The sequence below is a fragment of the Haliaeetus leucocephalus genome, unplaced genomic scaffold (assembly GCF_000737465.1).
Source record: "Haliaeetus leucocephalus isolate CR32 unplaced genomic scaffold, Haliaeetus_leucocephalus-4.0 Scaffold384, whole genome shotgun sequence".
NCBI classification, from domain to species: domain Eukaryota; kingdom Metazoa; phylum Chordata; class Aves; order Accipitriformes; family Accipitridae; genus Haliaeetus; species Haliaeetus leucocephalus.
Window position 1 is genome coordinate 8,341,415 of NW_010972820.1, and position 24,431 is coordinate 8,365,845.

Genomic DNA, 24,431 nt, shown 5'->3' on the forward strand with positions numbered 1-24,431 from the left:
GACCTTTCAGTTTTGGTTCCTTGCCAGTCCTGTTTCACTGCTTACTGGAGCAGAGGGTTTAGAATCATGCTAAATTTTGTTAAATTTTCTGTCACGATGGGAGTAGAAATGGAATAGTCATTGCTGTTCCTTGAGTATGATGATGGCAAATTGAGAGCTTCCAGGCACTGCTCAGCATGAGAGGCGAGTCCTTGAATCTGCCTACAGGTTTGGGGCCTTAGATATAATGTTGGTTTTTTTCATAATTTCCTGTCCATATATATTTCATCACAAGTGCTTTGCCTCCTTGAATATGACTCTTATTTCAGCTGTGAAATACATCCTGAGTAAATGCAGAGTTTATACAGGCAGTTTAAGTGGGTTTATATGGTGCTTTATTAGTGTCACCTTATATACAAAAGCAAATGTAAGAAAAGAAAAAAATCCACAACCCTCACTCTTGAATTTCAAAAATACGCAAGACTTTTCATTTTCCCTTTAAAGTAAACATGCACATGATTCCATTGTGTTGAGAGGCAGATTTTGTAATAATTTACTGCAGGTTTTATTTTTGTATTTTTAAATAGTGTCTGAGGGACTCGGGTTAGGAGGTAGATGACTTTTTTGTCAATAGGCCAGCAGTCCACTCGAATATATCTTGTACCTCTACTATGCGTTGGAGAGTTCCAACAAGTTTTTACATTCACTTGTTCTTAATCCCAGCAAGGTTTGATATATTAGGTTATGTCTATGGGCAGAAAAATACTTCTTAACTGTCTCTTTTTCACATGTAATGTTTGGTGGAGCGCTTTAAAGAATATATTCAGATTCACAGTTTCCTGGTAGACATTTGGTCAATCTGATTATTAAGCATTAAAGGTGAGTTTCATTTTGGCTTCAGGTATTATTTTGGCTCTGTGATTTCTTGGCTTGAGTCTCTTCTTTTTGAAAGAGCAGAATAAAACTGGTTCTGAGGATTGCATTACCATTTTAAGAGATTTATTGGGCACCTTATTTTTGTAGTTTTGCAGCCCATTCTTTATTTGTTCTCCTGCGTCTTTGTCTATTGAGATGCTCTGGAAAAGGTGGCACTGATAATTATTTTTTATTTTTCTCTCCCTTCCCACCCCCTTCAAGTAGAAGACAATATAGAAAATCTTTGTCTGGCTTGCACCAAGCTCTATCAAGCCTTGAATGAAGAAAATATGCTTGGAAAAAGATTAAAAAGAAGAAGTGTGCTTCTGAAGACATTATATAAACTTGTAGATGTTGATTCAGATCCACTTTGCCTGAAGCTAGCAAAGATTATTCTGGCTGTAAGTGTTTTAAAATGCTGTTTGGTAGAATGTGAAGCTCAAAATTGTGAATTACAACTTGCATTTAATTTTTCATTTCATACTCCTAAACTGTGTCTAAACTAACCCTTTCCTAAGCACAGTTTCTTGCCATACAGATACTAGTCTCCCATTCATCCAGATCAGCACTTGTTGGAGCCTATTTTTTGCAGAGAAATTACGTCTGGGGGAGGAAGGAGGGACACAAAATAGGATAGCTGGTGTATGGTTGCAGGAATTTTGCATAGGCATGAAAAAGAGACAGTGTCCTAAGCTGGGATACACATGCAGGGATTTAAACAAAACAATAATTTAAAAAATTACACATAGAAATAGAGCTTAGTTTTTGAATAATGTCTTGATCTTATTAAGCACCTCTATCTGAATATACCACAATAATTTTTTTGGAAAGTGAGTAAGTGTAATTATCTCTTTCTCTAGTATTTCCAGTTAAAAGTGTCAGTGAAGTTGGTGCTTTTGAACCTATTGGTTCAGCTTCTACTAAGTGTCTATAGACAGTCACTGGTGAAAGGATACCAGCTAGTGTCATGTTGTAGACATTTTAGTAATTAGTGTGTGTTGGGCAGGAGTGTGTTCTCCTTTAAGGTAGCATGTGTTGTTTTAATCAGAAGATATAATTATATATTCAGATACTACATAAATGTTAAGTGGTGCTTATATATAAAAAAAGTTCTATTACAGACATTTTTCTGTGGAGTCTTTCACAAATCATGAACAAAAGAAGAAATCTTCCTTGAAATGCAGAGGAAAGGAAGAGATTTGTCATTGTATTTTTAACATTTTTACTTCCCTTTCATTATCTCTCAATGACCTTTAGTACATCATAAGATCTTGTTTTCTGATATTTGAGAATAACTTTCATTATGACATGTACTGTTGTATTGGAGTTCTTTGTGGTATGGCCATAGATGCCAAACCAGTGAATCCTGTGCAGAATTTGTCTGTAAGAGTAAATTAGAGAAAAAAACTTGCAAGTTATTGATATGCTACCTGCAGAAAATAAATGAAAAGTTTATGTATCATCTGTTATTTTGAAGTCAGTCAGCACAGTTTGCTAAATAGAGTTAAACTAGCTAGGTTTCAGAGTCCCTGAATTCTGCAGACTTTTCAGTTTGGCTCAGTGTAGTGTCAGGGTTTCAGGTGGAATTCAATAGTTCTGTGAGAATACAAGTTTGCCATGGTGTCTGAACTTGTAAAATGTTATGGTGCATTTTTGTATGTAGATTTTAGCTGTGATTTTTATGTCTTTTACTTTCTTTGCAGATGAAAGTGGATGGAAAAAATCTTCTCAGTGTTTGCAAGCTTGCATTTAAAATTTGCAGGAATGAAAAAAATGATTACATCATTCAAAATGATAGATTATTGGGTATGTATCCTGTTCTTGTGTATAAGTTAGGTGTTGAAATTCAGTAGTTAGATTGATCATTTTTCAAGAAATATTCTCAGAGTTAACTTAGTCATGCACTAAAAATTGGCTCCTAGGTCAAACTAACAGTTCACCTAGTCCAGTATTCTGTGTCTAATGATGGCAAAAGGGGATGCTGTTTAGGGAGAGCATGGAAGCCTATGTGTTTTCTGTGATCCATTTCCCCTATACTACCCCAGGATCCAGAATTGTTACATTCTGTTATGGACATTAGATGGTGCATCCCTGCCTAATCCTTCTTAGTCTCTGTTTATAGATCTTTTGTTCATTAATTTGCCTAATTCCTTTTTGAACTTTCTTATTCTGTCTGCCTCTACGATCTCATAGAGCAACGAGTTCCAGAAGTTCTCTGTCTGCTGTTTTAAATGTATCTACTTTTCATTATGCCTCTGCTTGTAGTTTTGCAGGAGTTATAAGAGTTTCTACAGCCAGCTTACCCTCCGCCTTCATGATTTTTTAAACTGCAGTCATATCACATAAGTCTGCCTTCTTTTCAGACTGAGGCACCTCAGGCTTTTAGCTCTTTCTTTGAAAGGATACTGTGTCATTCTCTCAGCTGTTTTTGTAGCCCTTCCCTGTACCTTCTCCAACTCCAGTAGATCCTTCTTGAGATGTACAGAACAAAACTTTCCATAGAAGTCAAGATGTGTCTGCACCAAACTTTATAGAAGCGAAATAATGGTGTCTGTGTTGTTGGCCATCATCAGGAAGCATACTGAGAATGATCATTGGCTTTTTTTAGCTGCTGCTGCACATTGAGCCAATGGTTTTGGAGAATTGTCAGCAATGGCTCCAACATCTCTTTTACAATTGTAACTGTATTTGTGTGTCATCCACACACACCATGCAAATATGAGAAATATTAAGAAAATGACAGTGTATGAATGATACTCTGTATTGATTGATGGTCGTTCCTTTCACTAAAACTTCATTATGTTTTATTAACATAGGCCTTGACCTTGCAAGCATTTATTGCATGCGCATAAGTTAAAGCATATGTGTATATCTGCTTAAATAAATGAGAATATTCATGGTCTTAAAGTTTAGTATGGGAGTGTTGTCAGAAATAAAGACCAAATAAGACTTTCCAGTAGTAAGATTGACAGGAAAGGACTCGGAGAAAAGAGAACAGCTCTAATTGCTCAGCTGACTTTGAATACTGAAAACTACAGTTTTGTAGAGATTAGTATCATACAAAAATCTGAACAGGTTGAGTGGCTATGGCTGTGTAAGCATTGGGGTTTTTTGCTCTGATTTCCATCTTCACTCACTTTTCTTTCGCTTGCTCTTTTTTCCCCTTTATTTTAAAAACTAGTGAAGGAAAGAACATTTTTTTGTAGGGTTTTGTTTGTTTGTTTATTAACTCTTTATGTTTTGGACCCACTTTATCCAGGCCAAAGACATGAACCTGGGTTATCAGCATAATCACCCAGATTCCTGTTGCAGTCACTGGGTTATAGATTCAATTTCTTTTTCTTCTTCTGGCCCTGTGAACTATTTATGTGCAGTGGAGTAGCTCCAGTAGAAGAAATAAATTAACTGTTCATCCCAAAAGAGACAATTACTGTTGAAGACCCTGTTTGATACTGAGCAGGGCAGGGACCTGAAACTGATTTCTCACATTCCCACAACCCAAGTGATTTAGCTGACTGCTAGGCAGTTGGTGAGGGTAAGAGTTTGAGCAAGAGCCTAGATTGTGTGTACTTCATCTGTGTACACCCATATACTTGGGGAGAGTTTCAACTTCAGACAGAAAAAACTTCAGAAATCTCTTAAGTTTAATGAGATGGGAAAATGTTTTTATTCCACTGGATGGAACACAGGAAGCAGAAGTAAATATCAGTTTCAATCAATTACTAGGAATTCAAAAGTGTAAAATTGGTAAGGATTACTTGTTTAAGATACACCCACCAAATTCAGAGTGTCTCAATTTGACTGTGAAAGATACATTGGGCTTGTGCTAACAGCTGTTAATTTTAACATTTCAGATATCTGACAGTGGTAGCATAAAGCAAAACTTTTACAGTAACTTTACCTATATAAAAAGTAAATTTAAAAAGGCTATGAATAGAATTCAAATGTGATATTTGAATTGGGCACTTGTGCCTTTTAGTGCTCCATTTGAGATGCTTTAAGAAATTTGATTTTTAAGGAATTAGTGGGAAGAAACCTCTTTAGAATGTCTCAAGTTTAGTACACAAAATTCCAGGCACACACACGATCAGTTTTGCAAATCTTGACTGAGGATTTCAATGATTACTGCTGTATGTTTACAACTGGTGCTGGTTCTTGAAGCCTGGGAGAACAAGTCAGGCCCATTCTCTTACTCATCAATAACTGTTTCTTGGTTTCGATCCAAATACCCAATATTTCTAGCCCACTTATTAGAAATGCAAGAGTTCAATCTGAGGTTTTTTTTCCCCCAATTGTTAACCTCTTCAATGACTGGACTGTATCACATATAAATGTTAATATTAGGCTTTCTGAATAATGATTTTCCTTTTAGATTGTTTGTTGGAGGTCCTGAGAACTGAAGATCTACAAAAAAACAATGAAGCTCTCCTGTATTGCATGGGAGCTATAAAATTAATGTCTGGAAATGCAGTACTCCTTAATGAAATGGTCAACAAAGGAGCTGTTGAAATGTTGCTGCAATTAATGAAGCAGATTAATAATATAAAAGAAAACGACACATATTTCTCCAACTTGGGCCACCTATTAGTCCAGGTTAGCATTTACTTTTATTTCTAAAAGTACACTCTTCAAGGGCAAATGAAAAATGTAATTAGAGGAGATAAGCTACCTCCGTGTGCCACCAACAGAGTTGTACCTATATTTGAATAGACTTTTTTTAAGAAGTTTACATGAAGTTGTTCAGGACCTAAATTTAATTATCATAGATATTTTTGTGTAGTCAATTTTAAAGGCTTTAGAAATTCTGAAGTTAATAGAAATATTTTTAGGTACCTAATAAAACCAGTTTCTTATTATTACTTTATGGTGCTGACAATGTTCTGGATATTACCATAAACAGATAAAACTGTGTTCCTTGTCTGAATTCTTTAAACTGAAATAATAAATACAAACCGGCTCTGCAATCCTCTAGGAGATTACAAAAAGCTTTTTATTACAAGAATAATGCATTTTTAAAAATACATAGGAAAATACAGTTACGTTTCTTTGACAAACTCTATTTGAAGAACGGGAATTTAAGGAAAAGGTAGTTGTAAAAGCCAACACTTTTGAATCTTTTTGAAGGCAGCGGGTTCAAAACTATGTTTTCACTTATGAGGTACCTTGATGAGTGGCAGCTATGAAAACTAATCCTTTACCCTAAAACTGTTTCAACCTTAGTGTTTTAGGAAAAAACGGTTACGTAGCTAAATCTTAAGTTATGCATAGGTTGTGGGATTTTTTTGTATTTGTCAAGGATTTGCCAGGTAGATTCCTGGCATTTGTCTTGGAAGTTATTGATGTACAGCTTAGCAAATGGTGTAATTGTAAGCTTTTCGGGACTTCATAGGAAAATATATTGGACACTTTTCTGAGGTAGTTTTTACACTAAATTTCTCTACTAATTATGCCAGGTTTCTTTAATTCTCTACTAACTTACAAACAAGGATTTCATACTTCTTGAAATTATATGAGAATACAGATAGCTTACTTCATCACGTTACTATTAATGATTTTTGTTTGTTTATTTTAGTGGAGCTATGAGGTATGTCTCTCCTGAATAGTGTGTATAATCTTAATACGAACATAAACAGATTGGGAGATACTATGAAGCACTGAATGAAATGATGTGGCTTAATACTTAGTTTGGCTAAGGAAGTCCCAAAATGACAAAATGCTAAAGACTGGGGGAATATATGATGAAACTGGAAATTTTGTGCTTGTTGTGTACCTATTTTGTTTCCTATCTAGTCCTGTCATCATTAAGTTCCTATATGAATCACAAAATTCTCTTCTATATACTTCTGTCTTTAGAATTGGGAATGTTAACTTTCTTGTGGCACTGTGAATTCTCCAAACAATTCTAAAATAATCTGTGCCATTTTGTTGATATCGTACCTTATATTCTATACAAAAATGGTATATGGGCTTTGCAAGCCGCCCTTTTCCAGAGAAGGTGTACAAACTTCAGGTCTGCATGTACTCCAGGTTTTAATGACTATATTTTTCTTGAATGCTGCTAGTTAGACTTTGTAAGTCCCAATACTACTGCAGTGCTGCCTTAGGCTATCAGTTTAGTTAGAAACCCCCTTTTGAAAACTATTGCGGCGGGATTATGGGTCCAGAATAGATTCTGTTCTCGGTGTAATTTTCAAGGTGATAGACAGTGACTTAAAACACCTAAACTATAAGAAAAGTAAGCTTAGGTGAAGAAGTAGCGTATGATGCCTCACATACAGAAGCTGTACAGTCATTTCAGTGAGTGGAAACTTAGGTTGTAGTTTTGGTAGGCATTTTAAAACCTAAATTAGAGATATGTATCCTGTATCTCTTTTCACATCTATATAGTTTAAAAATATTTATCCTTCTGAGAGCAGGAAGGGGAGGATTAAAAGCAAAGCATATTACTTACTGAAGTTTGCTGGCTGCTTTTGGCATTAATCATATCATACATATAATGGGAATCCTGTTGAGTAAAGAGATGGAAATTTATGTTAAATAGATATAAAAAGAAGTTTTTGCCAGTTGGGGCATTTAAAAATAACAAATGATGTCCAAGTAATAAAACTAATTAATCAGATTATTTTCAGCTGTTTGACTAGTTGTCTGAACTTCCCCACAACTCTGCAGAAATGTTTTTTCTTCCATTATTTGTATGTGGATAAATTTAATTTTTTTAATCAAAGGTTTAATTCGCAAATGCGTGAAAGGAAAATGTTACATTTTACGCTTTTTTTTGGTCATTATTATCTGCTGTTTTCAGTATGATTGGAAGTGTAGCAAAACTGTTTTGTATGGTTTTGAGTAGACTGGCTGTTTCTAAGAAGGCCTCGAGTATTTTGTGGAAAAGTCAATAGTGACAGCTGTCTCTTATTGAGGTTGCTGTTTCACTTGTTTGTATTCTCTTCTGTAGTAGTACAGATACTTCATTTTTCTTCTTCTTGTGAGAAAAGTAGTGATTTCTGCTGCTATGTAATTCCTGTGCAAATTTCTCATATCAGTTTCTTAAATCTACATTAATGTGCACCATTTCTTCTATGTGAGTTAATTGTTCAGTCATCATAGGCAGATGTAGGAATAGTTGTTTTCAGGGATACAGCATCGAAGAAAGTTTCTTCTGTGATTCATGTCTTCAGAATAAAGGAGGTTTTTGTGGCATACTCGTAGCAAAAGATCAAATATCCAGTGACATGCAGAAGTAATGAATAAATACAAGTCTTCAGGAATAGAGAGCAAATTATATTGGAGGAGAAAAACACCTTAAATACTCACAGTGGTCTCTGAGGGAGGCTCTGCCATCTCTTAATCCTGATAACTGAAGTATCTCAGTTAACGGGGACCAGCTCTTCATTCTTTAACTGTATAATTGCACAATCACCAGATGGCAGTGTTATACATAATCTTGCCAGGTCCTTTTTGTGGGAATAAAGTCCCTTTCTGATTTCTTCGTTGTTACACAATGGATTTTACGCAGAAGTCCCGCAATACAAGAATAAAAATGTTTGTAATAATAATTATTTTTCCATAATAGAGGACATGAAACCAAGGTCGTCTTTGACTCATTTTATGTTGCTTCACCTAATAGTCTGATTGTATTTACATAAAATATGGTAATGCTTATTCAAAAGCCAAAGCTTTTGAAGTGTCACTAACAAGACTTAACAAGTACTTCATGTTCCTTAATTGAAAACCACTTAAATGTCTTCTCCTTTAAAAATAGCATTTGTCTGCTGTTAAATTTTCTGTTTGGGTGAATTTGATCTTTCACATGGTAACATAAGGATTAGGGCTGGTGGGGATTGCTAGAGCCAATTGTTATGCATTTCTCCCTGAAGCATGGTGTCTGCTTGAAGCAATCAGAATCTCTCTTGAATTCATGTGCTGTTTGGCTAGCATCTATTATTTTTTTAATTTATACTCTTCAAATTTCACTTGCATACTAAACTGTTCTTTTGTGTATATATACTTCTATGAACTTCTGAATTTCATTGTCTCACACATTTAAGTGTATATGGTTTTTTGCATTGTTTTTCCTTTCTAAACTGTCTTTGTGTGAGGTTGCCTCTTGATAGAATTTACCACTGTGGGATTTTGAACCATCTAACTGTCTCAAAATTTTACTCTCTTTTTGGAGACCTCTGCACCACTATCTATTGATAAAGATTTTTTTTTTTTTTTAATCATCTAGTATGTAAGTCTCTTTCCTGCAGTGAAAACCCTGGTCTGGGTTTGAACAACACTTTTAATATGTGGTTTATCCTTCATTTCCTTTATGTGAAGTTTAGCTAGAGCTCAACAAATATCATCCTAGGCTAACTGTGAACATCTTGTATGTGAGTGCTGAATAGAGTCTTCTGTGTCTATTCCATTTGGCAGGAATTTTTCCACCAAAACTTTTGAACAAGTGAAAGTATTTGATCAGAGTATTTTTATTTTAAAATATTTCTTCAGTGTTGTGTTGAGTTTTGAAGCATCGTGACTTGTGAAAGAATGCATATCTGGAAGTATATTCTTTGCAGTTGTTTAGTTAAAATAACAAAAAACTCCAGGTGTCGTCTTAAATTATGAGCAATATGAAGCAAATGGTAACAAACACGCTCAGTTTCTGTTTATTCTGAATATAGTATACATTTCATATTTAGCGCTGAAGTTAAATCCATTCACATATCACATTCACATTATCACATAATTTTTTTCCCTCTGTAGCTTGCTTCTCCATTTTGACACATTGTTCCTTCTCCTGTTGTTCCATTACTGGCCATCTTGCGGTAACTGAAGACATGTACACTTTTGGCAAATTTGTTGAAGTAGGACAGTGAATTTGAAAGCTGCTGGAGAATGGACAGAGTAGTGCATAGAATCCTATGAGCAAAAGCTCCTCAAACTTAACCTGCTCTTTGTCAGAATTTTCCTTTAAAATTAGCAATTACATATCACTAGACAAGAAGTCCAATTCAGTGATAAAATACTTAATATCTAGAGGTTTTTGTGATTACAAACAATTTGAACAGATTTAAAACCAAATTGAAGTTAAATACTTTATTCATACAATAAGGAAAATTTAAAGAATTCCCATATTCACATTAGATTAAATGACTTCACATTAATTTTATAGTAAATTCTGGTTTAGATCAAAAGTTAACTTACATGTCATTGCCTGTCTGACCTTGGCATTTGAATACCCTTACCTTGGAAGAGAACCAGAAAATTTCAAAATATGCAATAGCTGATTCATTTTGTGTATCTGTATGTGATAGATATTTTATGCTTAAAACTCCTTGAAATAGAACAGTAACTTCTGAAAATATTTTGGTTTCTCCAAAATAAACTTGAGGACTTAAGCTTTTCATTTTTGTGTTGTTTGAATAGTGGATTTCTCTTGATCTTGATTAACTTCTAAATTTTTTTAATCAAAATAATTTTATTGTCTTTTAAAATCAATTCATCTTAGTTTGCAACTATCAAAATCAAAATATATATCGGTATGAATTTGCAAGACTTAAATGTAAATTTGCAAAATCAGACATTATGCAAAAAATCACTTCAACTGTCCACAGCATTTCACCTAATTTCCAATTGGTCTATATTTGTATACACGCATACAAGATTTTAAAACCTATGAAAGGTCATGTTTCCCTCAAAGAAGGAGGTTATGTGCAGGCACAGACCAGCATCAATCTTTCATTTTCAAACAATTATTCCTATATACACAATTTTGTTACACATTTCCTGCTATAATTTATTGGTAGATACATACCTGCAGAATGCTAACAGGGCGTTCAGACTGCCTTAGACGTTATAAATGAGATCTGAGCTTTATTAAATTTTCAGAACAGTGTGGATTCTGTTGTAAACGGCTGTGATTAATAAATCTTTAAATATTCTATATACAGCTGACAGCTACTTTGCGAAACTTGGCTGACTTACCTTCGGCAAGACGCCAGCTCCTTTGCAGTGGCGCAGTCTCTGAGCTCTGTGCGGCGCTAGAGCAGCGTGTGGATGATAAGGATGTATGCATCTATATTGTCAGGATATTCAGGTATGTACAGGGGACAGTGCTATTTCTGCATGTAGTCAAGTCAGTGTTACTGCTTCGAGTGACCTCAAAGGGGGCAGGATCAAGCGGAAGAATGGGAAGATTTACACTGTGTTTGTTTTTTTTTTCTAAAAGCGCTGTGTAGTTTTGAATGACTTTGTATGATAATTTTGTCTTTATTAATACTGATAGAATTGTTTAATTGTAGCCATACAACTTGGATTCATTATACCTGTGAAAAGTGTTTTGTTGTATTGTGTTATTCTTCGATCCCACAGATTCTGACTGAGATTTTTAAAGTACTATTTCTTATATTTTAAAGCTGTGTAAATTAAGTATTTATTAATCCTATTTTAGGACGTTTTAAAAAAATGGAGAGAAATTACACAAGCTTAAGTTATATCTGGGACTGCGTATTGTGAAATAAAATACAAAAGAGAAAACGTGATCAGTGTTCATTGTTTTGAGCTGTCACAGAGTGTTTGAGGAGATTAATCTGTGGGATCAGGGCTTGAGCGTGCAGATGAAAATGCTGAAAGAATCTCAGTTTTATGAGCAGCTCAGTGGCTATTTCCCAAGATGTGCTTTTTAGAGGGAGATCAGTATGAATGAATCACCCCAAAAGATCCTTTTGTAGTCTGAATGGTTTCTTAGTCAAAAATCTTCCAGTTACCAAGCACCAGTTTGCAATATCCAATGCTAAACAGACTTGCAAACCATTTAAGGATTTTGAAGAAGTTGTGAAATTAACTGTTGGTAATTTCAGGAGTTGGGTTATAGGCACAATTTATGAATGCCGTTCTGGAGGAAGTCTTTGCCATTGCTGCTTTGTTATTGTATTGAGTCATGTTGCCCGTGGCTTCATGTTCATTGAGATTCTGCTATGGACTTCTCTTCCCGTTCAGCCCCTCCAAATTATCCATCACATCCTCCCTGCTAGATGAGATTGGGTTGTGCTTTGAAGAGCAGCTACATAAGGGACTGTCATTCCTTCGTCTCCACAGCTAAAAACAGGCAAATCTGGTCCTTTGCTGTTTGTGCTACCTGTAAAGCAAGTGAATTGCTTCCCCAGTGCCATGCCACCTTGTCCACATCTGTCTCTCTAATTTTGTTCCTAAAAATAAGTTGAGTTCTAGCTATGATTACAGCACTTCAAGTATATTTACCTCTTCTAAGGAGAGAGCATTTCTTTTTACTTGGAAAATGCCATGAAAAGTGGGGTAATGCAATGGGTTTGTAATTAAATGTAATCGATACTTACACTGTAATTCTGACAAGGACATTTACTTGATCTAGAATTCAATATGGAGCAAAAGTAATTTGTCTTATTTAAAGTTTCCTACTGCTTCAATTTTTTTTCTTAAGTTTAGTGAACTGCATGCTCCGAGGATACAAATTGGCCATAAAATCAATTTAATTAGCTCCCTGGAAATTGTAGTCACAAAAAAAAGAAAACCCATTATAGTATGCAGTACAGAGCACAGATCTGAATTTTATTTTGTCTTCTAGTAATACAGAATGGTTATTCTTTTCTCTCAGTTGGTAACTTTAGGCAGCTTCTTTGTAGAGAATACGTTCAATCTATTCAGATTATTAATTTCTCTAAGTCTAAGTCTTGCTGTAATTGGTTGTAATCGAACATCAACACAGATATTTGCTGGTTTTGACTACATGGGAAGTAAGAGGTTATCCTAGTTTGTTCTGTTATTGCAGTATTTCTGGTATGACCAAAGTACATCCAGTTCTTTATTTTTGTAATGGTCAAGGTAAGGAACAGCTGTTACAGAATATGCAGAGGTAAAATCGTGACTGCAAGAAGGCACTTTATCCATATTTGCTGGTGAGAAGTGTGTTCTGTTAGTGCTGTCACAGGGATCTACTAGACGTGCATTAGGAAGGGAGCCTTTATTTCCTCTCCTCTCTGACTGCCCATGTCATCGTGAAATTACAGTTCTTCCATTTAATGCTAAGAAGCGCTAGTGTTAGCATACTGTGGCCATATGGCAAGCAGGTTGGGAAGCTCCTTATGTTTGCTTCTTCCTGTAATTCACTGTGGCAAGGATAGCTAGACTTCTGTTGTGCTCCTGTGTAACTGCGTATGCCTCTACTAGAAGTCAGAGTATTGGCATTCATTTATTTTTTTGGAACATACAGCCCTAAGAGTCAGAAGCAGAGTGATTTTTCTTAAAAAATCTTTTGTGGAAAAAAAGTGCTTTCATTCATTTCTATTTTATTTTTATACCTTTGTAGCAAACTTTCTTTCTACAATGACTTCTGTGCAGCTTTAGCAGACTGCTCCAGATGTTACATCTTATTTTTAGCCCTACTAAACAAATACCAGAAGAAGCAGGTCAGTTTTTTCATCTCTTGATTTTTATATATTAATCCTCTGATGTGTCTGTGTATTATTGTGTATAAGCTCGTTTTCAGTGACCTACTTTTATGCATTTACCAAATAAAAATTTTAAATCATTGACAGCATTTCTAAGTAATAAAAAATTGAAATAATTTAGATTAAAAATTCAAAGCAATATAGGGGACAGATAGTTGATTAACTTGGCTGTCCTTTACATGTGTAGAAACAGTCCTTTGAGTACTTAATTATTTTTCTTAGTTTTAAAAAATACTTTTTAAAGCAAATAGTTTATTTGAATATTTAATAGTATGAAATTGTTGGGATTTCTCCTGCCCTCCTCCCTTGCAAAAGACGTGATTTTTCCAGAGTTAAGCAGTTCGAAAGCAGAGGGAAATTTGTTCCTTGATAACTGCATAAGGTATCAGAATATATTTCTCCTCTACCAAGAAAACCATATGCCTAGAATACCGCATGTGGAACATTCACCTAGAAATAAATGTTTAGAGTTTGTCAAAATGCCTCATATTATGAAGTAAAATTATAAGAGAATACTTGCTACCAACTTCATTAGAACTTCAAGGGTCAGGTGTTGCTGTATTGTCCTGCTGTATCACAGTGATCTTTCCTGTGTTTGCTGGAGCACCAGGCTCTGGGAGTTTGGTGCAGGATCATAGTTTTAAAGATTGCCAGGTTGGTAAGAGTGGAGTGCCCCATGTATGGCAAATTACTTAGCTCTGTTGCCAGGTAAGATTTAAGAAGTAAATAATTTTTATGTAAAGCATAGATGTTCAAAGGTGGAACAAGGTTTCAAAACATAGAACATTAAGTCACATTAAGATCATTCTTAAAAGTAAGGAACTTTCTTGGCTGCTCCAGCATCTAAACTAGTTTGAGGACATTTAGGTGTCCTATACAATTTATCCTAGAGTTAGTAATTCCTGGAGAATTGTTGGAAGGAGGTCTTTTGTGCTGCTACTGTTGAAGGCAGTTAATGAAGATAATCACATCGGCTACACTGAATGATCTATTCTTTCTCTTGCCAAATACAAAAATAATTTCTCCCTGTCCTGTTTACCTGCATCCCTGTTTTCTGTGATAGTACACATGGAAGACGAACACAGATTAAGTTGTTTCTATTCTTCTAAATGTCTGTTGATTAACATTTCTGCAGCATGTCTGAATATTTCTAGGTTCAGGCTGCTCTTGCATTGTATAGTCTTCAAAGACACTGTAGTAAAATGCTACGTAAATGCTATGTAAATAATACAAGAAATATCAAAGGCACAATATTTTACTAGATTTATACTTATTTTTCCTTGTGAGCACTGTATTAAAAACTCAGTGAATGATGGGACTGGGAATAAGGAGCTTAAATTGAGTAACATCTTCCTCTCAATCTTCATCTGTAATTTTAAGGGGAACTTTTCTAGGCTCCTGAGATAATAGCTTTGTGTCATAATGAATTGTAGGCTCATATATAAATTCAAATTGTTTGTTGTCAAGTAGTGTTCAGAATTTAGCTTCTCATTTGCCTATTTTATTAAGTGGTCCTAAAATACATCTTTCTTCACTAGATTAGCATTGCTTTTTGTGTTAAATTGTCAGTTGTTTTATGAAAATACAAATTAGTAAAGAAATAGCTTGTGTATTAAAAAACTTAGTTGTTATGTTGTGATGATTATATTGTAGTGTCTTCAGAATAATTATTTCTTACTGCATTTTTGAAACAAGCATGCAACTGTCAGTTGTCAGCTGAGTAAAGCCCTGCAGAAACAAGAAGAGGGACATAGATAATGTAATATACCACTTTTTCTGTAGTGTATAATAAACACTTGAGCTGTGAGGAGTGCAAATGTTTTTCCTGAGGTGTAGTTGGCACTGCTAATCTTTCTTTCAAAATGCTGACAGCTAGTGAGTTATAGTGTGAGTTGGTATGTGTTGAAAAGAAAACAAGTAACAGCAGTGTGAGTAAAATTGTCTGCTGTGGGAAGAAGCAGAGAGGAGGATAAATCAGTAATATTAACTCAAAGCATTAAAAATCCTCAGGACTAAGAACTGGTATGTTAAGAAAGGAAGTGTGTGTGTTTTCTGAATTTTCAGGTTGCAAAGTTCATGGGATCATGTCTTTTTCACTGGCAATCATGGAAGCTAGAAACATACTGGAGAAAAAAAATAAAACCAGGATTCAGACTTTCTCAAGTGCTTTCATAACTGTTACTTTAAAAATAAGCATTAAATATTGTGAAAATAAAAACGTGAGCACTGGAAATAGGATTAATGACTTGCTGCCACACCACACACTGAATTCCGCAGCTGCCACCCAAATAATCTCTGTTCTTCTCACCACACTGCAGTTTCAGCTCTTTTCTTTTTTTCTCAGCTTGTTTTCTCTCTTGCGTAAAAGAATCAGAAGGAATGGGAGAGTAGTAATTTAACTCTGTGAGAAAGACTTTTGGGGAAATTGAGTTGGCAAGACTTGCTAAATTCCATGTGTCATGGTCTTAGGTAAGGAGAGGAGTACAGAAGATTGGAAAAGCTGGATCTGCAAGCTAGGACTGGGGAATTCAGCGGTGCTCTTCTACGCATCATGTTCTGTTGGACTTCACTTGTGGTTGGTTTTGGAGCTTACTTATGCAGAGTAACAAAAAAATCCTTGGTGCCTGCCACATGCCATGAAAGCTGTCAGAAGTGTTCTTGCAGAGCCTCTTATCTTGCAGGATGAGCTTTGCATGCTTCTGTTTCTAGTCAGCATTGTAGACTTTTGCCCATCTCCAGAAATCTTTTAACGAGATGCTGTTCCCCTTTCCCAGATCATTATAATCTCTAAGCTTTTCAGATAAGGTATATGAAGGATGACTTTTTCAGGCTGTGGTTAATGTCACAAGTCATGAGGAGGCCATGCCTTTGGAACAGTGAGAATGTCTAAATAGGGCAGTGGCTTCTGTCAGTAAATTGGGCACTACCTGAGCTTAGATGGCCTTTTGGGGCCCTGCCAGCTTCTGTGAAATCTTTTATCAGTGTACAGTTAGGAGTCTATTTTCAATCCTAAGTGCACAAACACAGGTTATGATACTAAAATTGGCATAGAAGAAATCTTGTACCCATTGTGTAGGAAAGTCCCTTTATACTTAAGTGTAGCCTACTTTTTTGATCAGGAAATATTTGTTAAGTATCTGACATCTCTGGATGCAGCAATTAGCTATTCAGCAAAAGAATAATCATATTGGGTCACATGAAAGGTTCATCCAGCCTACTATCCATACTTGGCAGCAGTAAAAATCAGATGCCTGGATAACAGTAAAAACAGAGCAAGCATATATGATACTTCCTGTATATACTTACCAAACCTCCAGCTCTTTTCAACTTGGAGACTTCCTCAGCCAGCTGTGATTCTCTGTGTATGAAATAAACCTTAGTTGACTTCTTTTCCATGAAATTCTATAGTCTCCCCTCTACCTCATACAAACTTATAATATATTAAACATCCATTGGCAAGGAGTTACCATAGCAACTACCCACTGCACAAATAATTCCTTTTGCTTGTTTTGAATTTGGCCTTTACTATCTTTATTTGATACCCCCTGGTTATTGTATTGAAAAGTCAGTGAATATTTAATCTAATCATTCATTTCACACCATGCCTGACTTTCTAGATCTTTATTGTACCGTTTTCGAGTTACCTCTTCTCCAGGCTGAAGAGTCTTTGCTTCCTTGGTCCTTTCTGATACAGAGAGTCCTTTCTGATTCCATACCATTGTGCATCCGTGTTGCTTTTCTCAGAACTTTTTACAATCCTGATTCCTGTATCTTTTTTTTTTTTGAGATGAGGAAACTAGAACATGGCAGTTAAGATGTGGCCATATCATAGATTTGCATGACTGTGTAAGTTTATTTCCCAGTAATTCCCAATATTTTATTTGCTTTCTTGACCTCCTGTGAGTGTTAAACCCCAGTGAGGAATCTGTCACTAACCCCAAGATTGCTCTCCAGGTGGTTATGGTTGGTTCAAAGGTTGAAATTTTATACATGAAGGTATGTCTGCTCTGTGTTTTTCCACACACATCATTTCATGTTTATGTGCATTTAAATTTCATCTGCCATTTTATTACCGGTTGACTACAAATCCTTTTTCTGCTGTTCAGTCAGCCTTCATCTTTGCAACTTTGAATATCTTGGTGTCATCAGCAAACTTTCCCATATCACTGCTGTCACCTGCTTTTCCGTGTTGTTTATGGCCAAGTTGAACACAACAGTTCCTAGCGCAGAACCCTGTGGAATTCCACTGGTCATCTTCCACCATTGCAGTAACTGCTAATTTACTCTGTTTTCCATCCTCTAATTGTTTATCTGTACCAGGACATGCTGCCTTACAGCATGGCTGCTTAGTTTCTCTAGGATTTTGGTGAGTGACTTTGTCAAAAGTCTCCTGGAAAGCCACATGGGTGATATCAGATGGGTCATCTTTATGCATGTTTGTTGATCCCTTCAAAGAACTCAAGAATTGGGTAAGTCAGAACGTGGGAGTCTTAAAGCTGATTGTGTTTATTTGACTGTCCACTAATTTTATTGTTCTTTTTTATGGTCTCTTCTAATTTATCTGCTACAGACACCAGACTTGAATCTCACTTGGATCCTTTTCACATTTGTTACCCTTCCAGTCTTTAGGCATCAAGCCAGTTTTGAGAAGTTGCACATCACTGTTAGTAATTAAGCTATTTAATTCATTAGTTCTTTTAGAACTGTTGGGTGATTATCCAGTCCTGGTGATTTGTTACTGTTTTGTTTTGTAAGTTTGTTCCTTAAAATTGTTTGCGATCACTTCAGTTTTGGACAGATACTCTGATGGGTCTTTCCCGGAGAAGGCTGTAGCATTGAGATCTCCCCATTTGCTTTCACAGTGGACATGAATCAATGCAAAGAACTCATTTAGCTTCTCTGCAATGACATTTTCTTCTCTGAATGCTCCAGCTTTATCCTGATCATCAATTAGTTCTGCAGACTCTGGCAAACTTCCTGGTCCTGATATGTTTGAAAATATTTGTTACTGGTTTTTGCATCTCTTGCATCAGCTAGTAGAACTGCGCTAATTTACAATTATAAATTGCATGCTGCTTTACCTGTTTGATTTAACAATCAGATTGTCAGAAACAATTTATTAAATGAAGAGTAGAGTGATGTTGCCTTGTCATCCTCTCTAAGAAGATGTCTGCATTTATCGGGTTCACTGTGCCTGGATCAGCCCAGCTTTCTTCCCAAATGCATCTGCCAGGTAGCGGGTCCTAAATCAGTTTATAGTCTTCTGTAAGCAAGTAGGCTTCTGCTTGTGAGACTTCTTCTTGTCTTCCTTCAAGAAAAAGGCTCATATCAGGGTTGTTGAATGTCCTTTTTGCTCTTAGGATTGCTGCAGTGGGGAAGGTTGTCACAGATGGGGCCTGTAAATGCAGAGAATTTCGCCACTGTTTCTGGCTTTATTTATTAGGCAAAGGCTTATCTGCATGCAGTGACTGGCCTTCCTGGCTGTTTTTTGGCTGGCTTATGGAGAATTCTGTGCTGAGCTCCCAGGAACCCACTATCTGTCTGTTTCAGTCAGTCATATAACATAAGTCATGTAATACCCCAAAGCAACCACAGGCTCTTAACGATAGAGTCTAATGCTGCAGCTATATTTATTTGAGATATACGTGTTTGCCTCTTAAATGCTTTGAGAGTATTATTGGTACTCTGCTCAGTGGCATCATAGCCTTATGAGATACCAAAGATTTTTTTTATTTTTATTGGTGGGTGGTGGTGGTGGTGCGTTTCTGTATCCATAGCTTGCCTCTGAAGAAATGGTCATCAGTGCTGACTAAGTGTTCTTTGTGTTTCAGTTACTCACTTTTCCCCTCTGTGCTATCCCTTATTTGGGTTTAGGACAGCTGTTTGTGCGACAGCGTGATACATCATGTCACAGAACTGTCCCAGCTTCCAATAACCTTAAAACTGAAAAAAAGAACCCCAGTGTTTGCTGGGTTATTGTTATCACCTGCATTGCTTTCCAGTCTAGTTTGTTGAACAGCCACTCAAATAGTTCCTTGCTCACAAATACTGAGGAAACAATATGGGAGAGGAACCAAACTGTGAATGGAAAGGAGAGTGGGTGCTGTTTATGCCACCACTTCTGCTGAAATGCTTGTCAAGGTAACCCTATGACGAACTTAACATTAGATAATGTGGTTCGTTTCTCCTACATTTACAAATACATATTTTCAGTTGTATTCCTCCTCCCTCTGGCCTGACATTATAATAGTGCCTTGGAAAATTTAAAAAAGCTGTGAGAGGAATATAGTAATTGACTACTAAAGAACAAAAATACAAGATTTTTCTCCTGTGTTTTGTGTGTGCACATGCACGTTCATAACTGATCATTCATTCTCTCTGAATTAACTTTTTTTCAAGAAGGAAGTATCCATTTTAGGATAAATATTCTGACAACTCTGAATAACCACAGTAGGTCACCCTTTCCCTACAGTATGATTTCTGACAGTATGCTGGGCTGATAGTGTATTTGCGTCTTCCTAATACTTTGGTTGTGATTTTTGTTTTTGTCTGAAAGAAAAGGCAAAAGTGGTAAGGAGAGTGCAGAATATGTGAAAAGTACTCTGAATATAAAATGGTCAGGAACGTAGAGCTGAAAGTTTGTAGTCAACCAGTCTTCACTGGCATATATCATATAGAAACCTGCTGTTCTGGTGTATCAAAAGATACAAGAGAATGAATGTAATTACTACATAGGTAAACATTAGAATATGAAATAAGAGTAATAAGAAGGTATTACTGCTTGCTGTGACAGACACTGTCACTAAAATATTTTGCCTTAGTTTTTGGTATTAATTTCTACAAAAGATGCTGAAAGCTGGGGAACAGATCTGAAAAGAGCTAAAAGAATGCTTAGAGTTAAAAAAACCCTCAAGATTAAGCAAATTAATTTATCGGTGACAAAGGTCAGACCATTAGCAAGTTGCCTGCTAATAGAATCTGTACAAGGAAGAAATTTCTGTTAGTAGGACATCCTTTAATCTAGGAAAAAAGAGATAATAAGAAATAGTGGCTGAAGCTGTACAAATTTAATAAGTAATAAGAATAATAAGTAATAAGAATAAAGATTTTAACCAGGGATCAGTAATCATTGGAGCAATACTGTGGGGGATATGGTTTTCAACTTTTTCAGTTCGTGACTTCTGAAATGTTTTTTGTTAGAGGGTGTACACTGCTTTTCATCAAATGTTGTTCTGGTGACAATGGGCTTGCTTTTCTTTATTACCTTTCCCAGATCTCCAGATGTCCACAAACAAACCTAAGGACACAAGTTCTTCATTGCTAAAAATCACTAAGTGCAAATGGACCCTTTTCTGAAAAGTTTACCTAAACAGATCAGATTTTTGGGTGTAGAAATTATTGGGTAGGGTCCCGTGGCATGTGATACATAGAAATATAACTACATTCTTCTAATGGCCTCTCCTTCTCCTCAGCTGCATTCACATTTACAAGAGAAGGAGGTTCCCTCTTTACTGACAAAGTACTCCTTGCTATCACTGTGGCAAAGCTTCTCTTGGCTCCTTTTTTCAGGTCCCTCAGTCAAGAACTTCTTCATTTGCTTTTGATGCTTTCAGGGTATTCTACCCTCTTCCCCCTCCTCCTTTTTTCTTCTTTAAATCAAGTTTCATTTTGAGTCAGTTGCTCTTTCTGGGTTTGACCAGGGATTTTCACAGCCAGAATGTCACTTCAAGATGAATCCTTACTGTGTTTGGAAGAGACTAGCTCCAGGATGGCATAACTATTGTTCTTTTGTGTATAAGTAGACTATGATAGCCTGAAAAGAAAACTCTCAAATTTTCTTTCCAAGGTACATAATAAAGCAGAAATACAAATTTGGAAATGAAGTGTAAATTAGATTTGAATGAGAAGCAGTTCATACTGCTGGACAGGTGGTAGAATTTTGGCTACCTCCATTGAAGTTTGTGGAACATAGAAAGCACATTTCATTTACAGCTGGAGATTCAATAGGAACTCATCTGCCGGCATCTGAATTTTTGTTTCATACTACCCCTCTCCTTCTGAGGGTCCAGACACCAAATAGACTAACAACAGGTACTTGGCCAATGAGTACAAACTCTAGTATGGACTCCCTTCCCTTATTTATCTCATTTTAGTTAGAAATTACTGACCTATTTGGCTTTCCTTTCCTACTGTACTATTTGTTCCTCTCTTCATCATGCTTTACACTGGAAGGCAGGTAGACTTTAATTGCCAAGATAAACTGCTGTCAAGTTCTGTGACTCAGCAAGTACATTGGGTACCTTTGCTACTAGGGCAGTGCTAGGAATAAATTTTTAGAAGTAGATAAGCAAAGAAATCTTTCAGAGCAGTGATCAAATGTATATGTTCCAGTTGTCAGAAAAATAAGTTAAATGCAGATGGAATATGTGGTGCCATTACCACTTTAAAAACAATAATGTCACAGTTTCATCACAGATTGGAAGCCAATAAAAAAATTAGTTCTCCTTCTCAAGCTTTTCTTTATATGTTTCTTCAAATTTGTGTAAGTGAAGTTGGGTGGTCTTACATATAACCTTCAAATCAGGTTTGGGTACACTCTCTGGACAGCATGTCTCACATGAATGCCTCATTATAAAAAGATGAAATAACAAAGTGTAATTCCTACCTTTAATCTAATTTGTCTTTAGTGCCATACATGTTAAGAACTCCATATCATATAAATTAACCTGATAAATGTAATTTTCCTATAAGTGTGCAAGAATGTCTGAAACTTCTTATGCAGTTAGTACTCCAAACATTTGGAGATGCATAATAATCTCATCTATTATACTGATTCTTTCATTATGTACAGAAAGGCCCATGGGCCTTGTACAGGTTTAGTCTTGCAAGAAGTTTCAAAATGCCATTTGTCTTTACATGTATTTCTTTACACAGCAATTCTAAGCTAGTGTTTCTTACTTTTGCAGTGCTTACCCCATGAGCATTTAAAAAAATATAGACAAAAATAATCCAAACCCTTGAGTATTATACTACTCGGGAGAAGTTGTACACGCTTTTCTCTTTGACTCTGCTAGTTAAATTTTCACTGGAAGATAATGAAACTTTGGTAATATGCTATTAAAACCAGATGTGCTTAGCTAAAAAAGTATTTTGTAAGTTTGTTTTGCTAGCCTGTAGGTGGAAAGCACAGTTGAGATCACACTTCTCAAAATATCAGTTGATTGCTGTACGGTACCTGTTTGTCTGTTTTCTGATTGGGTAGAGCTGTTGCTGGGCTGATACTGTTTTGACCAAAATTAGAAAGTCAATATAAACGAGTCAAACTAGACTGCTTGCTTTTCTCAGTTCTCTTCTGATTCATCAGTTGTTTGCTTCAAATTCTTACAGCCTTTGTGAATTGGGGGTTGTGCCTGCAAAGGTGAAAGCTCTTAGTGGTTAGTCAGTAAGAATGTTCATAAAATTTTGTCTTGATGACATTTAGATGCTAGCAAAAATATGATGCCTAGTTAAAAAAATTGGAAGTGGGTCCTATGGAGTGATCGTATTAAATACATGGATGTGAGAATCTGTTCCTCACTTAGGAGACTGCCTGCTTCTCATATTCAGGGATAGCATTTATCTTCTTGACCCTAAGAGGATGTTATTGCCAATGTCTTGCAGCAGAGGCTTAAGACCTGAAACTTATTGATGAAGGCATGTATGAAAGAAGGTTTCACTGCTTACACATCTTTTTTCATTTGGTATTAGTGTGTATATTTTAACAAGTTGGATTGTTATTAATACCAGGGAGGATTAGAATATCTGTGAATATAACTTATATTTGAAGAAAAACAGCATGTAAATTCTTTAGCAAAATTCTAGGTTAGTGCAAGTACAGCAGTTTAGCAGCTATGGGTAGATGGCTGTGCTGTACGTGAAGAAGTGCTGTTACTCTACCTGTACTGTTAAGATAAAGCTATGAGTTTTTGGTTTTGGAAATGAGTAGGTTTTGATCCAAGTGACAGAGGCAAATGTTTTAATTAGTTTATACTTGGATTAGTTCAGACTTTCAGAATTTCTTTTTTTCTTCTTACATACAGGTGGGTAAGAAAAAGATGGGGATGCTGTTGAATGCCATTCAGTTTGGATCCGCTAGCCTTGCCAAAAGAAGGCTATTTCTCAGTATGTCCAAAATAAAGCAACAAGAGATGTAATTCTGTATCCCACTGAAGGGCAGGGATAGAAAGTGCTTTAAGAGAGCAACTTGGTTAAATCATAGGACCTCAAGATACTGTATAAAAATAGAAAGTAGGTCTCATTTAGTAACGATAAGAATAAAAGGGTAGCAAGAACACGTAAAATCAAAATCAGAAAAAACCAGCACAAAATGAGAAGTGACTAGAAAGGGACATAAAAAGAAGCAAGAAAACTTCTTATAGTACATTAATAGTGAGAAGACAATAAGGAAATAACTGCTGCAGCGTTCAGAAGATGATGAGAATTATTGACAGATGCCACTGTGATTAGTGAAGTGTGGAATGCCTTTTTTTGCTGCTTTTTCTGAAAGGGTTAGGTATGATCAAATGATTAATCTCTACTTCAGCCTGAGTTCTTCTATCACTAAAAAATGAGCTGGAGCATATCTAAGTGTCTTCAAACCAACTAGGCCTAATGAAATTTACCCTTTGGTGCTTACAAAAAGACAGAAAAGGTAATGTCTCCGGGATTCTTGGAAAGTTATGTAGGATTGCAAGGTTGTAGGGCACCTGTCTTTAAAAGGAGAAAGAGGAGGAACTGGGGAATAACAGACCAGTCAATTTAGATTACATTTCTGGTAAAAATCTGGAACAAATAATTCAGCTATCTGTAAGCAATTCGACTTAACAAGGAAATGAATAAAAGCTAACATAGATTTAACAGTAACAAATGAAGGGGAAGTAGTTTAACCTCTACAATGGGTAACAGGCCTAGAGAAGAAGAGAAGGTGGTGGTCTTTGGCCATCACAACTGACACTTGCTTACTTGAAAGATTAGTAAGCTCTGGCCCATATGATTATTCTAGTTATATAAAGTGCTGTTTTAAGATGTTTT

At 35.9% G+C, this 24,431-nt stretch overlaps 1 protein-coding gene across 1 annotated transcript in view; it reads left to right on the plus strand.

The window, feature by feature from the left end:
• The window catches only part of ARMC2 (armadillo repeat containing 2), a 61,903-nt gene that overhangs the window by 24,653 nt on the left and 12,819 nt on the right, over window positions 1-24,431 (plus strand). The window contains exons 8-12 of the mRNA XM_010573455.1: window positions 1,117-1,295; window positions 2,598-2,700; window positions 5,267-5,487; window positions 10,827-10,972; window positions 13,220-13,319. Of these exons, the coding sequence (XP_010571757.1) occupies window positions 1,117-1,295; window positions 2,598-2,700; window positions 5,267-5,487; window positions 10,827-10,972; window positions 13,220-13,319 (749 nt within the window). The remainder of the gene's footprint in view (window positions 1-1,116; window positions 1,296-2,597; window positions 2,701-5,266; window positions 5,488-10,826; window positions 10,973-13,219; window positions 13,320-24,431) is intronic.